Source organism: Phalaenopsis equestris, unplaced genomic scaffold (genome assembly GCF_001263595.1).
Source record: "Phalaenopsis equestris unplaced genomic scaffold, ASM126359v1 Scaffold000107, whole genome shotgun sequence".
NCBI classification, from domain to species: Eukaryota; Viridiplantae; Streptophyta; class Magnoliopsida; order Asparagales; family Orchidaceae; genus Phalaenopsis; species Phalaenopsis equestris.
Window position 1 is genome coordinate 5,754,551 of NW_018164549.1, and position 16,776 is coordinate 5,771,326.

Here is a 16,776-nt window from a genome sequence, read left to right on the forward strand (position 1 = left end):
ATATGGTTGAAGATATGGTGTATCCTAGTTCCAGGGTCGACCCTAAAGTCAAGTAATCCTATAGGGACTCTTCTTGAATTCTCTTATAATGATCTTACCTACTAAATGCTAGAGGTTAAGATCAATATGTGGAATTTCAAGCTGAGTAAAAAGAAGAGTTTTGAATTTCTAATGGTGGGGTACCTCTTCTAATTTTCTAAGACTAGTCAATAGGAAAGTCCTATGGCTAGACCTAGGCTACTAAAGAAGTTTTCTAGACCTCAACCAAAAGTGAGGTCAACATGAGGTGATATTGGGCTCGTTGGATTTCTCTCGTCGAGATGCTCAATTTGGCTATTGATAAATCAATTTTGGAGCTCATCTCACCTTCCAACTAACCATCTTAAAACTTCAAATGTGGTTTAATAGATTGTTCCTAGCTTGTTTGAGCCCAAATTGAATTAATTTTTGTATCATTGGGTTCGTCTTGTCGAACCTATCAGTTTGAACGTAAGTTTGTTAAAATCAAATATCTGGATGAATTTTAATTTGAATTGGAGTGTTTCTCACTAAAGCATAATTTGAGATTTGTGTCAAATGCATTGAGATTCATGTTAAATGGTAAATTTAATTAATGACACATTAAATATAAATAGTCAATAAATACAAGTAATATAAAATTCAATGAAAATCTGAAAGAAATTATGGACCATCAATTATTTCTTTAAAGTTATAAATTTTAAAAATGTATTACTTACAATTTTATTTCTATGATTTTTTAAAGTTGCTGTAAATTCCAAACCTTGACCATTGAAATAAACTACTGCTGATAAAATCAAATGTGGGAAGCACGTTTACCAGAACTGAATCTGAGAAATCCAAATCCGAAAACCCGAAGTTCAGCATGTAGCTGTCCGTGTAGCCATTCCGCTCGTTGACACCGGCACACAACACCCGACCCGGCGCGGCAAACTACACCTAAAATAATGGACATGGAGAAACTAACAACTATAAATCGTCGACGCCACACTGTCGGCTACAAACTACAATCTCGTTGGCAGTGGCGGGATGAGGGAGAAACCGCAAGCATGATATAAACAACTCCGCCGGCATCGGCTGTAAACTGAGAGAGATGGAGGCGAGCAAAGAAATTGAAAAAATGGCCTTCGCCGTATCGCTACTCCTCGCCTCTCTTTTTCTCCTTCCCGTCGCCGCAGAAGCGGCGTATGGAGAATCGGAAAGTCAAATCTCCCCCGGCTCCATCGCTGGAACTCCGGCTGCGATGGTGCTTCCCCTTTTCTTCTCTCCTCTCAACACCACGCGGCGCTCGTTTCCTATTCATTCCCACCGCCGTGAACTGCAGGGGAAGTCTTCTCCTCTGGCCAACGCGCGCATGAGGCTCTACGATGATCTTCTCACCAACGGGTAACGCGTTTGATTTCTGCTGTTTGTCTTGTTACCGCCTCCAGTCTTTTAAGTGTTTCAGATCGGAAGGATGATAAACATTTCGGATGTATTTGATATTTCCAGGTATTATACGACCAGGTTAATGATCGGCACTCCTCCTCAAGAATTTGCCCTAATTGTGGATACCGGGAGCACCGTCACTTATGTTCCTTGCTCTTCCTGTGAGCAGTGCGGCAACCATCAGGTACGCTGCTTAGTTTATGATCTCTCTCCATTCTCTATTACAGCAATATCAGATGTATTATTTGATGTCGGCGCCGATGAAACTAGAATCAGCCGTTTAGGGTTCCGAGTTTCTAAAAAAAATATAAATTGAAGAGTGTTATTTGTGATCGTGATGGTTTTCTAGGATCCAAGGTTTCAACCCGATATGTCAAGCACATACGAGCCAGTAAGATGCAATACGGCTTGCACCTGTGATGTTGGTGACAAACAGTGCACTTATGAGAGGCAGTACGCTGAGATGAGCTCAAGCAGTGGACTTCTTGGTGAGGATTTGGTATCGTTTGGAATCGAAAGTGATCTTGAACCGCAAAGAGCTGTGTTTGGCTGTGAAACCTCGGAAACCGGTGATCTTTTCAACCAACATGCTGATGGAATAATGGGCTTAGGTCGTGGCCAGCTTAGCATCATGGACCAGCTTGTTCAAAAGGGTGTGATAAGTGATTCCTTCTCTCTGTGCTATGGTGGCATGGACATTGGTGGGGGTGCAATCGTCCTTGGTGGGATTCCACTTCCGCCTGATGTGGTGTTTGCGCGCTCTGATCCTATTCGGAGGTATGCTTGTCATAGACAGTTGAAAAAATGGCTAAAAATATCTTAAATTTATTTTATGCATCTTACACAATTACTCTAGCTTTGGGATTTCAACAGTCCATATTACAATATTGAGCTGAAAGGGATGCTCATTTCGGGTAAGAAACTGGATTTAAGTCCAAATGTCTTTGATGGCAAGCATGGAACTGTCTTGGATAGCGGAACAACATTTGCCTACCTTCCTAAAGAAGCTTTTATCGCATTTAGAGATTCTGTAAGTTTTCTTGCCACTTATAAATAGTAAATTGGATACTTTTTGAACTAAAGGAACTCTGCTTGAACATTTGAACAATTTAATTCCCTGCATTTTTATTAGGATGATGAGTTATTAGTCGCAAACTTTTTGCTTGAGTTTGTGACTTTGGACAAATAACCTTCTTCTCTCACCAGTGAGCGATAGATCCTTTCAGTGATGCCTCATAGTTAGTACCTAGTACCTAGTTATTAGTTTAGCTAATATCCATCCCCAGCTATCAATAATCTCAGATATTCATTGATATTCTTTTTCGTTTTATTATTATTGCTAAATGGAAAGTTTGATTCTTTTATGTTTTTTATTTTATGTTCATTACTATTACACACTTTTAATACGTCCCATGTGATGTTTTTAATTTTTTTTAGTAATGTATAGGTTGATTCACTAAAACAGCCTAGTAGAATGCTAATAGTACATACACATTCTTCCTTGGTGGTTGTAAAAATGTCATGGGGCTATTCTTTAACCGTTGTTATCTTCAGCATTTGATTTTCATTAGATTCAAAATTGAGTCTATTTTGGTTTGTTTTGGTAGTTCTTGACACATAATGCATTATTTGTGAGTAAACAAATGTCACGGGACGTATTTATTTCTTTTATTTTCCTTTGTGAAATTTCGTTCTCTCTCCTGGTTTTTAACTTATTTTTGAAATTTTTATTTTACATCACGTGCCTCATCTTAATCTTTTTTTTTTTTCTTATTGTTGTTCCATAGAATTTGTAATTCTTTGATGGTAAGAGAGAGATTAAAATTTGTACTTCTAAAAATGTTCTTGTAAGCATACAAAAGCACACGGAGATAATGCTATTACCAAAATCATATATGTCTGTTATAAATTAATATCTTCAAACTCTACAAGACTTAAAAGTTTTCCTATTTGTGCATTTTAGATGTGGATTAGTTGGGTATTTACTTGAATTTTATTTGCTTACTAAGCAAGCTTCCTATATTTTCAGTTAGATTCCTTGAACAAAGTTACAGAAATAAGTTGACTTTATATTCTTTTGCCATTGTTAAGTATTCAAGATTCTCTATGAGAATTTTGATAAACTTGTATTTTATTTCTTGTAGATTAAGGATAAAATACTTCTCAAACAAATTCCAGGTCCAGATCCAAATTACAGAGATATTTGTTTCTTTGGTGCTGGAAGGTATTAATATTTATTTAAGAACAGTTATTTCATATGTTGAAATTAGCATTAATTATGATGTGCACTTATACAGTGATGTTTCCCAACTCTCAAAATTCTTTCCTGAAGTTGACATGCTCTTTGGTGATGGTCAAAAATTAAAACTCTATCCTGAGAATTACTTGTTCCGGGTAGGATGATAATACACTGATATATATATTTCTTCTATAATTATGAATCTTCCATGATTCATTCTTCCATTATTTTGGTCTTGTCTATAAGCTGGTAGATTTATACGGCTTTTACTAATTTCAATTATATGTAAAGCATTCTAAGGTTCACGGTGCTTATTGCTTGGGAGTTTTTCAAAACGGGAATGATCTTACCACTCTTTTGGGAGGTATGTAATGACAAAACGGCAATAATTGCTTTTGAAAATACTCTTGGGGATTCCTGCTATTATCAAAATTTATCTGACCTCTGACCAAGTTTCTGGTCTTGTTTGTTCAATCCTCATGTCACTTGACTCTCTTCTATGGAAACTTCAAATTAAAAGGAATAATTGCACGCAATACTCTTGTGATTTATGACCGTCGAAATGAAAGAATTGGTTTTTGGAAAACAAATTGTTCCGAGTTATGGAAGAGACTTCAGTTCAATGGTGCCCCTTCACCAGCACCTTTGGCTTTTGAAAACAGCCATACTTTTGAAATTTCCTCACCAACATTGTCTCCTAGTCAACCCCAGAATTATAGCTTGCCAGGTATGATTGTCTACAGTCATGTTGATTGTTTATTATTATTATTATTATTATTATCATTATTATTGGGGATTCACATGCACACCACACAATTCTTATGTATTTACGTGTCTCCTAAGCTTTAATTTTTTCTTGTTTAATACTCAAATCTTTAACGTCACAACAAAGATACCACTAATACTAACTTTTTATATTATAATTTGTACATTTACATGTATATATTGAATGTGTTATTTATGTAAATACCAAACATTAGGTGTTAGATATATAAATACATTAAGAATTGTGTGGTATGTATGCAAATTTCCCCTTTATATGTTTTTGCTGAAAAGCTGAATTAATCCATTGTGCTAATGAAATGAAAAATGGTTGTTTGTTTTAATCCATCCAACTTTGATCATGCATAATGTGGACCAAAATGTATGTCTTGCCCTAGCTACGTTTGATGTTTCAAACTTGATTGATACAACGTTCCTAACTTAGATTGTCAATAATTTTTATCTAGATAGAGTTCCTTCTCAAGCTCTGCTTAAAATATTTGACCTTAACATTCATGCTTAGCATTTTGTGTTGGCTATCTGATAGTTTGTTCATTTTGAGTCGCTTGTTTATAGGCTTTCCAACTCCGCAAATTTTCTGCAATTTATGTTATTACGCAGATGAGAGAATTTGCTTCCTACAATGTGAACCGTGTGCAAGATCCCCGGTTGGATTATATAAACACTTAAACTACAAGTAGTGAACTTATCAAAGTTGTTGTTGGATTTTAACCAAGATGTTTTAAGAGATTGACTGCACTGTTGGGGTAATGCATCTCAACTTCCAAAGATTGCTCTTGATATTTATGATAACGATTAATGGCTATAAGACTATAAGAAAAAATTTATTATTTTTTTCTTTGAATGATGTTGCTGCCTAATATATAATTAGTAATCTGAGAGGCAAATTAATAACCATCTCTTTTTTGGGAATCTTGTTTTGAATAACTACTAGTCAGAAAACTTATAAAGGAAAGGCATGTTGTAACGCCGGTCCGGGAGGGACCAGCCGGCCCAGCCCAGCCAAGCCGATCGACTATCTGGGAAGAGTCGAGCCTCCGGGTGGGGCTTGTCAAGCCAATAATCACGTATGCGAGGAGAGCAATTTAGGGGGGATTTGGGGAAAGTTTGAATGTGTTTATGGGAAAAGTTTGAATGTGTTTTGGGGGTGTTTTATGGGATAGGGTTTGATTCCTTCAGTTTTTTTCTTTTTGTTTTTTTACTCCTAGCGGTGTTTAAGGCTTGTGAGGAGATGATCTGCCTCTCAAATTATAGATCATCCCTTGTATCTCGTTTGTCTGTTTGGTATTAATCAAGTTAGTCCTAATTTGGGTTTTCCCACCTAATATTTGCAATTCTTTTGTTGATTTTTGCTCTGGTTCGTTTCAAATTGGTATCAGAGCAGGTGCTTGCAGAGATGACAACAAAGAAAGTGGATGTTTTGAAGGATTGATTGGAAAAAAAAGTAAGACAATTTAAATTCGGGGTAGAGGAAAGCTTCTAAGCTCTAAACGAAAGGTTTTCCTCTATTGAAAACCAATTCGAGAGCTTGGAGGAGATGAGGAGGCTTTTTGAGCAATTCAAGAATCTGCCGCATATCAATTTGCAAACCTTAACCAAGGGTTGAATAGAGAATCTTTGACTAAATCGAAAGAGAAAGAGAACAAATGAGAGTATCTTGAAGAGGAAAGCATTCAACATCAAGAAACCCTCCTAGGGCTTTGATTAGATGGAGGTGGTTGGGCAAAAACATGAAGAAGGGGTTATACAAGGGGTATGAAGGAGCATGAAGATGGAAGGAGAGAAACTATGATGGAGTATTGCTATGATCGAAGGAGGGAGTTTCACCCTAGATAAATGGGGTGAAACACCAAAGGGAAATTAAGTTGGGTTGGAGATGCTTTGGTTGGGAAGTTGAAAATGACGATTTCGAGGGTGAAACCGCACATGGGTGGGTGTACCGAGTGGAGTGATATTTCATGTTGAATAAACTAAATGAGGAGAAGAAGATTATGGTGGCGGGGTTATATTTGGAGGGGAAAGCCCTAGCATGGTTTCAGTGGAGGGAGGTTAGATACCCGATTTGCTTGTGGGAGGGATTTAAGGATCTCTTGTTGGAATGTTTCCAAGTCATGCGAGAAGGAGATCTATAAGAGCAATTCTTTATCTTGACTCAGATGGGGACTGTCTTGGAATATTTGAAGAGATTTAAGCTATTATGGGAACAATTGAGGGGTATTTTTGAAGAAGTATCCTTTCCTTTTCCATTTCATTTTCCCATCTTTCCTTCCTAGGACCTGCTAATGTTGAATTTCTATTATTTTTATTAGCCTTTGTCTATTCTGAATTCTTTCATTTATAAACATTGCCTAAATCATGAATTATTATTATTTTTATTCTCTTTCTTATTTTAAAACATTGCCTAAAATAAATCTTAAGCCCATTATAAATAAGAGGTGGTATGTTTTGAGTTTCTCAATTTTTTTCAGTTAAGTGATTTCTGAATTCAAATTACCGCTGTCGGCTTTGTTTCCTTCAAGATATGTATCTGAAGGCAAGTGCTCTGACTGTCCCTGTTTTAGGTGGTGACCATCTCGAAGAGTTAGAATCTAGCCACCATAACCCCCTCTTCCATTGCAGTCAACCAACTTCCTGCTTTTGTTCAGCCACCTTTCTGCTCCCGTTCAGCCACCGCACGTCCTCTTCCACTGTTGTCAGCCTTGTTCTTTTCCTTTGTCTTCTTCAGCAACCACCTACTAGTAGCCCTTCCAGCTTCTCCTTGACCCTAGCCGGCCCTCCCAATAGCCCGCCAACCTTGCTGTCCCCTTTGGTTCCTTTCCAACAGGCTGTCGATCCTCTCCAACACTTTCAGGTCTCCTGACTGACTCCTCAAAGCAGCCACCAGCTTTCTCCGCCTTTTCCCGCGACCGACAACATCGTTGTTCCATCCTCGCCTGTCGTACCCATTGTTGAGGGTTGTTTTCGTTTTATTTTATTGCATTTTTCTTAATTTCAATAGTCCTCATTGTTGTTTGTGATTTACTTGTGCTATGTTATTTCCTGTTGAAGAGTGGTCATTGTAACCTTGTGGCGTTCCGTAATAATAGTTGCAATTTTGAGTCGTGGTTTGGATTTTTCTTTGATATTATTTGGTAATAGAGCTAGCTCAACCCTAGTTCTATCATAGGACTTCCTAGCATCCGCCATAAACTACAACTTTCTTTGCTACCATCAAATATCCTTTCCACAACCTAAAACCTAACCCCAACAAAATTTTTCTTTCCTATTTCTTAATCTTTAGTCATGTCACCATTGAGAGACATACCCGAACTTCACGGGAGAAGACACGATGAGAGATCCACCGGCTTTTGTGGTAGATTACGAACATGGAAGATAAAATCCAATGGGAGGCTATGCTTGACCGTGATCTAAAAGGTCGAAGAGGGAATGAGAATATGTGAAGATGAAGCGGGAAACACTGCGCTTGTTCTTACCAACTTACTACCACAAAAAATTACAGATCCTAGCTTTTGAAGTGGAGAGACTGCAGCACTGAGCAACCCCCCTTGTTACTATCTAGTGAAACTGATCCACAAGTCTGTTACAGCCGGAAAATCTGGCAAGTGCCTCGAATTTGGACATGTTGAAGCAGAGTGCACAACCAGGAGAGTGATCTACTTCATCGAGCAGGGCGCCACTGAAAAGTTAGGTAAAGAGACTGTAGGCACTGAAGACGGTGAGGACATAAAAAAGGACCAGCTTTCAATTGAAGAGATAAACGACGATCTGGAAAAGATGTTATCTTCAAAGAGGATCCACAATTATTTGCCAATAAGGAAGACAAGTCATCAATTCCAGTTGACCCCAATATAGTGATTTCAGCTGAGGTAACAGTAGCCATTCAGGAAGTTAGCGATGTTGATATAATGAACAATCATGCAGAGTATGAAGTGGTGGTACCTCGAACTACTGTTTCATAGGCGATGACAGGAACATCGGTCGGACTAACTTGGGATGTCCAAAAGGGGTATGAGTTTGACAAGCCGATCATAAATATAGGGCCATCATAGATCAAAGCATTGTAGGCTTTTCAGATGTATAGACCCCTTTCTGAGCTACCCTTACAGAGGGAGGTCCAACATGATAAAAGTGGGGTCATTTTGTGTCATCTCAGAAATATCACATGGAGTTATTCAGAGGTTGTTTCTTGTTCTGCATTGTACCCCTTGTCAGATGTCCAGACAGGAGGAGGCAAAAATTCTTCAATGTGATCCAGGTTCTATCAGTAACAAAGTGGTCTCTCCTGAGTGGGTGCTGGTGAGAGAGGTGCAGCCTGCCACAAATTTCACCCCCCAAATTGATCCCTCCTCCCCTACTAGCTCCTCAGCTGCACTCAATCGATTACGAGGAGTGGAAGAAATAGGTTATCTCTGGAATGACTCGATACTTGTGCTATGAGAATACCTGTCTTTCAAAGGTAGCCGAATACCTATTCTACCAAAATGTGCTTTGGAACGAGAACATCTACAAGATCGACCTGCCATGGGGCTACAATGTATCAGTCACGCAAACGTCGCTGACCTGACACAGTACTACAAGAAGCCATAAGCTTCGAAGAACGAGGTTGAAGACTCCTCAACCCAGGGAGACTAACTTGGGGCTATGGGGGCCGGCCTGTTCTCGATCCAGCTTGGCTAAATTGGCTATTTTTCAGGTGGGGTGGGGAAATCAGTAGCAGCCGTAGTGGTGTTGGTGGATAGTGTGGTCACTTATAACTTCATCTCGAATGAGATCACGAACCAGTAGAGGTTGAAGTTGGTAGATATGCGAAGCTTTGTGGTCATGATGGGGACATGGAAGGTGGAGAAAAGTCAAGAAATTTGCAAGGGATTGGTGTTGACATTGTAGGGCCTACATGTGTTGGATGATTTCCTTCCCTTAGATTTCAGAAGCACTAATGTTTTTCTGGGAATGAAGTGACTACAGAAGATCGGAGAAACGGAGGTGGATTGGAAATCTCTAACTTTGAAGATTAGGGTGGATGCGAAGGAATGTGGTGTGGAGGGGGTGCTAGCTTGTGTAGAACGATGACTTCACTCAAAACCATGGTTTAGATGATACGGGGAATAGGGTTAGGCTATTTCCTGGATTTATAGAGTAAAGAAGTGATTTAGGTTCCACTGTCAGTAGAGTTTCTCGAGTGTGTTCAACAGCTTTTGCAGCAGTTTATCGAAATCTTTCAGCAGCCTAGCATGCTACCGCCACAAAGGGAGCACGGGCATGTCATTACGTTGAAGAAAAGCGTTCCTTCTATTGGTGTCATACCATGCAGGGATTCTTAGATTCAAAAGAATGAGATTGAGCGGTTGATCCGGGAGATGTTTGAAGGTGGGATTATCAAGTCCAGTGTGAGCCTCTTTTGCAGTCCAATTTTATTAGCAAAGAAAATGGATAATAACTGGATATTTTGTGTGGACTACTGAGGTTTGAGCAAGGAAATTGTTCTAAACAAGTTTTTTATTCTGGTGATTGATGAGTTGTTAGATGAACTTTATGGAACAATCATCTTCTTGAAGATCGATCTGAAGTCGGAACACCATCATATCATGATGAATCAAGCTGGTGTGCATAAGACATCGTTCAAGACTTATGAAGGACATTACGAGTTTTTGGTGATGCCATTCAGCCTTACCAATGCTCCTGACTACATTTCAATCTCTCATGATTAGGGGTTTTCAGGCTTACCTTATGAAGTTCATCCCGTTATTTTTTAATGAGTTATTTTTTAATGATATCATGTTCTACGATCGTATGGAGGCATAACATATGAGACACCTGAGGATAGTATTAGAGACGATGAGAGGACACCAATTGTGCCAACTTGAAGAAATGCTCATTTGCTCAGTAATAGGTGGAGTTTTTAGGGCATGTGGTGACTAGGGCAAAGCTATAGCAACAAACTAGTCTAGGATTGAGGCTATGTTGGACTGGCTTTGCCAAGGTACTTGAAGAAGTTGGGAGGGTTCTTAGGTCTCACTGAGTACTAATAGAAATTCGTGAGAGGGCATGACACCATTGCATGGTCATTGACGGAGAAACTGAAGAAAGATAGTTTCAAGTAATTGGAAGTAGCGACACAAGCCCTCGAACAACTAAAGAGAGCCATGACCAACTTTCCGATATTAGCACTTCCAAGCTTAAGTAGATCATTTATGGTAGAAACAAATGTGTCTAGATGTAGATTGGGGGCAGTACTCATGCAGGACCAACGACATATTGCCTATTTCAACCAGGTTCTCACTGCCTTAACGAGGCTCATGTCTTTATGTGAGTGGGAATTGATGTTTATTGTCTTGGCCATTCGAATGTGGCATCTTTATCTGTTAGGGAAACATTGTATAGTCAGGGCAGGTTAGAAGAACTTAAAATATTTGTTGGAGTGAATTAAGTAATTGAAGTGCATCAGAGGTGGCTATCCAAGTTACTTGGATATGATTTTGAGATCTAGTATCGCCCTAGAGTGGAGAATAAGGCTTTGTATGCACTATCAAGGAAGGTAGAGGAGCTCCAGTTGACAACTTTATAAGTACCTCTGGTCTTAAGATTAGGAAGCCCTGAGTTAGGAGTGTGGACAGAATGAAGGGCTGAGGAAGACCAAGGCAGAGTTGTTACGGGATCCAAACAGTCCTCTAGGATATGTATTGAGAGGATAATAACTACTCTATCAAGGACGATTCGTGTTAACGTGGGCATTGTGGTACATTCCCAAACTGTTGCAGGAGTTTCACGATAGTGTCATTGGGAGATACTCAGCAGTACAGAAGGCATACAATTGACTGTCGACAGAGTTATATTTGGTGGGGATGCACAAAGATGTAAAGGACATAGTGTCAAGATGTGATGTGTACTAACAGCGCAAGTATTTGACTATGACACCAAGAGGGTTATTGCAACCCCTAACTATTTACATGAGGATGTCTGTGTGTAAGTGACGATAGATTTTATAGAGGGGTTGTCATGATCATAGGGGTTTACCATAATATTTGTGGTAGTAGATCATCTGAGTAAGTATGCACATTTCATTCCATTACGACACGCTTACATTGCTATCTCAGTTGTTACTGTGTTCATATGGGAAGTGGTTTGTTTGCATGGTGTTCCAGAATTCATTAGACACGGACAAGGTATTCGTCAACCATTTCTGGAAGGAATTATTCAGATTACAGAAACAATCCTAAAGTAGTGTACATCATACCATACCCAAACAAATGACCATCCAGAGGTGGTCAACAGGAGTGTGGAGACGTACTTGAGTTGATTTGTATCAGATAAGTTGAAGCTTTGGGCAAGATGGATTGCTTGGTGGGTATTGGTACAACTATTCATACCTTACTAGAGCTCATACCACTCTTTTCATGTTTTTTGTATGGGAGGGATTCACCTCACTTAATACAATATGGGCATAGCACTACACCAATATCCACTGTAGACCATTACTATGAGGAGAGGGATATGATATTAGCAGATATCAAGGGACATCATCTACTGAAGAACCAACAAATCATGAAGAGGGAGCTACATATTGAACCCGGAGATAGGTTTATTTGAAGTCGAGATCTTACCGACAGAAGACATTGGCCAAGAGTAAGAGCTAGTCTTTTCCCACAACATTTTGGACTCCATGAGCTTGTGACACGTATTGGGGTAGTGACATCGTCTGAGATTACCGCCATCATCATCATTGCATCTAGTATTTAATGTATCACAACCGAGGCTTTCTATTTGAGACCATACACCATTGTCTTCACTGCCATCGATGTTGACAGAGGACATAGAGATGGTTTTGGAATCTTTGGAGGTAAAAGGGGTGCACGAAAGAATGACTATGGCAAAGGAGGTGTTGATAAAGTGAAAAAATTTGCCAGATTATGAAGCAACGTGGGAGGCTTATGAAGTGAACTATAAGTAGTTTCTACCATGCTACCTTGAGGACAAGATCTTCTTTCGGAGAAGAGTATTGTTATGTGTCGATCCAAGAGGGACCGGTCGCGACCCAACCGACTGCTTGGGAGAGTCCAGCCCCTTGGTGGGGCTCGTCGAGATAATAATCATGTACGCGAAGAGAGGAATGAAGGGGCTTGGGTGGTATTTTTGAATGTGTGGGGCCAATCACGCATGGGTTGGGATATGTTTTGATTCATGTAGTTTCTTTCCTTTTTTTTTCTTTTTGTTTCTAGTGGCATCTAGGATTTTTGAAGAGACGATCTATCTCTCAAATTGTAAATTATCCCTTGTATCTAGTTTGTTTGTTTTGGTGTTAATCAAATTAGCCATAAATTCGGTTTTTCCAGCTAATACTTGCAATTTGTTTGCTGATTTTGGCTCCGGTTCGTAAATTGCAGGAGGGAACGTCATTATCATTATCTGTAGTGTGCTTTAGAAATTTATGCTTTTGATGTTGAAAGCTATGGTATGCTAGCTTTTTAGGATTTCATTAGTTTTATTAGAGTATAATTTCTTTTTATCTGGTTAGCAATTTTCTTGGGTTTATTTTCCCTGCCCTAGGATTTGGACTATCGATTTCACGGATTTTGGCCGTAAATCCCAAATTTACTAAATACCACGAATCGGTGGATTTATGGGTTTTAGAGGAAGAGCTATTCGGTTTGTTCTACTTACCAAACAATTATGTTGGATTTACAAGATTTAGTAAATCCGTTACCAAATAGTTTTTCGGGTTTAAACTATTCACAATATTTAGTAAATCCAAATTTACTAGATTTACTAAATCCTAATAACTTAAATGTCATTTTTTGCCAAATAGCCCCATAGGGAAAACTATTACAAGCTTATAAAACTCAATTGAGCTCCTCTAGATGCAAAAAAAATCGCACGAGCCCTTCCTTCTCTTATGCTCGGTTATGGTACATGAAGCTTCGACTTCTCCCTTGCACAGGAGATGGACGCACGAGAAAGGCTCAATTTCTTCCCTTCCGGTCGCTCACGCTCACGTCTGACCTTGGAACAATTGAGACGCACATGATCGTGTGTCTTTGTATGCAAAAGAACTTCAACGAGCCGCTCAAGCGAATAGGTACTTGGTTGAGCATCTCCCGTGTGCCGCTTGGCTGCTCACCAACTTGATTTGAGCTGCTCGAATGCTTGACTTGAAGGTAAGCTCATGTGTGCCGCTTCTTGCCTTTCTTCTTATGCTGCTTCTTCTTTTTTCTCACACAAGCTTCGTCTCCTTCTCCCTGTCCCTCTTTTGCCTCTCTCGTTCAGTTCGAATAAGAGCACACGAGGAGATAATTCTCATCTTTACTTTCCACGGGTAGTGAGAGCTTAAAGGTGTCATGCACACGCAAAGCATTTTATTTTTTATTTATCTATTTATTATTATTATTATTATTTATAATTTATCATTTAAGTACAGTTTTCATATTATTACAGGTATAAATGTAAAAAGGTAAAGTTTAGGTGTTAGATATGTAAATACATAGAATTGGGTGGTATGTATGTAGATGCCCCTTCTTTTTTATCCTTAAAGAGCAATTGTGCTAACAAAAAAAAAAACATTTAAGCTGTTCTTGTTCGTGTACCCTTTGGCATGCAAATTGTAGTATCTTTTGCCTTTCTTTTATTCTTGTTCTTTGGATAGTTTGATTTTATGTTTTTGCTTTTTTTTTTTTTTTTAAGTGAATAGCCTTTGCTCATTAGAAATTACCATTTATTTTGGCACTATGATTTTTTTTTCATATTTATTTTTTTTCACCCTACCAATTTATGAATCTGAGAGTTGGACCATAGAAGTTGTGAATAACCAAGCATGACAAAAATAAGAATGTTGAGATAAATATACAGTAAAACTTGCAAGGATGGAGAGACAAAGGGGGCAACATCTATTAAAAATAAAGAATTTAAATATAGATTTTAGGTAGTTTAACGTGATAGGAGGTGCTGTCACAAGAAGAGGAGTTTACTCCAATCTGAAATGATTAGTAGGGAAAATGCCTAGACATAAATGAGCTCAATATAAATGAATAGATATGGATGCATAAATCTAATCCAAGTAGTTGGGATAAGGTTAAGGATGACGACAAGGTAACTTCTGATATAACCATTCTCTTTTGGAAGCTTTTTGAGGCAAGCTTTTTCTTATTTATTGGTAAAACAAATGTCTCTTTTTTTAGGCCAATATCAGGTTGGAGTTATAAACTTTGATATCTCTTTGAGTGTTGAATATTCGGATCTCGAACCTCATATAAAAGACTTTAAAGAGCTGATTGCGCATGAACTGGAGGTCGATGTTTCTCAAGTGAGTAAAGCCTTGTCATAACTTCAATTTTTATGGAGCTAATGTTCACATAATTCATATGCCTATTATATTTGACAAAGGTTTAAAAAACAAGCTTTTCTGTGTTGAGATGCCACTGAAACAAAAATTTATCAAATTTAATCATGTAGATTGCTAAAGAATGAGCACATGGCAGGTTCATTTGATGAGCTTTATGAGCAAAGGAAATGGTACATTGATAAGATGCGCCATTTTTCCATCAAAATCTGGCTTTATTTCAATAAAAGCAGCAATGGTAAATCTTTCAACAAGCTCTTATAAGAAACATCTTCATCAGTTCATCTTTTGCAAGTTACTTGGTTCTAATTGAAAGTTCTATTATATTGGCTATAGGGTATAATCGCACGTTTAACTGAACACCGCCTTCAATTTCCTTCAAATTTTGGAAATTATAGTTTGGTTGAATATGACATTGAACCTCCAAGAAGGTAATAATCTCTTTTTTTTTTAACTTGCTCATCTTCTGTTTCTTATTTGAAATGATATAGATTAGTCTGCAGTTAACCACATAAATAGCCTTAGGATTGTCAAAAACTAAAAAACGATTCATCTCATGCTGCTCTGTTGTTGTGGAATTCAATTTGGTTTTCAACGGAACTTTTTGAAATTTTAACTTTTTAACCTAATGCCTGACTACATATGCAATAAAATTTTATAGGTCATGGGGGCAAGTGCATCTACTTGGACTTGTAGTAGGTGTAGCTATTGTTATGGTGATCTCATTTTCAATTCTGGTGGTATGGTACTTCTGGAGACGAAAACCAGTGGGGCCTGGATCCTACAGGCATGTGGAAGCTGCTTTTCCGGAGCAAGAGTTACAACCATTATAAATGAAAAAACTTTGGATCATGATATCATGATTAATTTTAATTAGATGAATCTCAAAACTGTAGATTTACTTTGAGATAAGTGCAATATAAATCAATCATTCAAAATTTATATTGGATTCTTCTCAAAACAGATTTAATGATTTTGAGATCCATTATTACAAAAAAAAAAAAAATGATAAGAATATTCCAACCTAATTTTTACCCATAAAAATGGCCCTGGAAACAAATTTTCGCTACAGTTCCTCAAATGGCGAGGAGTTCGAAGTTTAGAGAAGCACCTGCCCTTCGTTGATTCTGGAGTTGCGCTGCCAGTCTTGTGAAATATTGCCAGAGTTTCATGGTAGATTGGAAATGTTAAAAAATTATAGTAAGTGTTACATACATTCCACTTAATTCCTATGTATTTACATGTCTGACACCAAAATTTAAATTTTTACATATATGCCTCCTTGCTTATGCATGAAAATGTGTATTTTTCTTTTTAAAAGCTAAAATGATGATATTTTTTTTTTTGTGGATGAAAGATTTGGGTGGTATAAATGTATAGTGTAAAATTGGAAATGAAAATACATAAGAATTTGGTGGTATGCATGTAAATGCCGCAAAATTCTAATCTTCAAAAACCTGAGAAAGGGTCTGTTGGTTCACTGTGCTGGGGCATAGTTAAGATTCCTGCTCCTGCTGTAAGATCTAACCTTGTAAGTTCTGTTCCTTATTTGCAGATTTCTCAATGGAGAAATCTAGTAGAATGGGGTAGGTCAAGTTATGTCTTTTGCCCTTGTATACTTGCTAGAGAGTTCATCCGAATAACAGTAGCCGATAACGAGACTAAAAATATGTTTTTAACTGTTTCTTATTTGTTAATATAAAAAAAAAAGTTGGATCATATTCCTCTTGCTGAAACTATAAAGCAGGCAGCGTAATATTATCGCTTATGTAAGTGGCAAGTCGCCGAATAATGCAATAGCGGCTTGTAATTGATAAATGCTATCCAATCAATGATTTAAAAAGGAAGATTTACACACATAACGACCGATTCCTAGTATTTACATTTCTAGCCCTTAAAACTTCATTATATATATATATATATATATATATACACACTTATAAGTGAAAATGTGTCCATGCATGCAGAGGTGTATTTC

The 16,776-nt window shown here is 38.0% G+C and overlaps 1 protein-coding gene across 4 annotated transcripts; it reads left to right on the forward strand.

Annotated features, from left to right (window-relative positions):
• Positions 1 to 1,066: 1,066 nt before the first annotated feature.
• Positions 1,067 to 16,044, forward strand: LOC110020738 (aspartic proteinase-like protein 2). 4 transcript variants are annotated; one of them, XM_020718938.1, is made up of 12 exons: positions 1,067 to 1,404; positions 1,510 to 1,630; positions 1,796 to 2,223; positions 2,320 to 2,476; positions 3,591 to 3,670; positions 3,744 to 3,840; positions 3,977 to 4,049; positions 4,206 to 4,412; positions 14,638 to 14,762; positions 14,938 to 15,036; positions 15,135 to 15,229; positions 15,460 to 16,044. In XM_020718938.1, exons 1-12 carry the CDS (start codon positions 1,112 to 1,114, stop codon positions 15,629 to 15,631), a joined length of 1,947 nt encoding a protein of 648 aa, XP_020574597.1. In that variant the 5' UTR covers positions 1,067 to 1,111; the 3' UTR covers positions 15,632 to 16,044. The 4 variants fall into 4 exon arrangements, with proteins under 4 accessions (XP_020574597.1, XP_020574598.1, XP_020574599.1 ...); XM_020718941.1 differs by lacking the exons at positions 15,135 to 15,229; positions 15,460 to 16,044 and having other exon boundaries at positions 1,068 to 1,404; positions 14,912 to 14,981; XM_020718939.1 differs by lacking the exons at positions 14,638 to 14,762; positions 14,938 to 15,036; positions 15,135 to 15,229; positions 15,460 to 16,044 and adding an exon at positions 13,404 to 13,686.
• Positions 16,045 to 16,776: the final 732 nt, after the last annotated feature.

What these genes read in the sequence shown, in the direction of transcription:
- LOC110020738 (XM_020718938.1), top strand. Translation starts at nt 1,112, where the DNA reads ATGGAGGCGAGCAAAGAAATTGAAAAAATGGCCTTCGCCGTATCGCTA. An exon ending in TCTTACCACTCTTTTGGGAG is followed by an intron (nt 4,050 to 4,205) that starts GTATGTAATGAC and finishes TCAAATTAAAAG; the next exon opens with GAATAATTGCACGCAATACT. An exon ending in TTTCAATAAAAGCAGCAATG is followed by an intron (nt 15,037 to 15,134) that starts GTAAATCTTTCA and finishes TATTGGCTATAG; the next exon opens with GGTATAATCGCACGTTTAAC.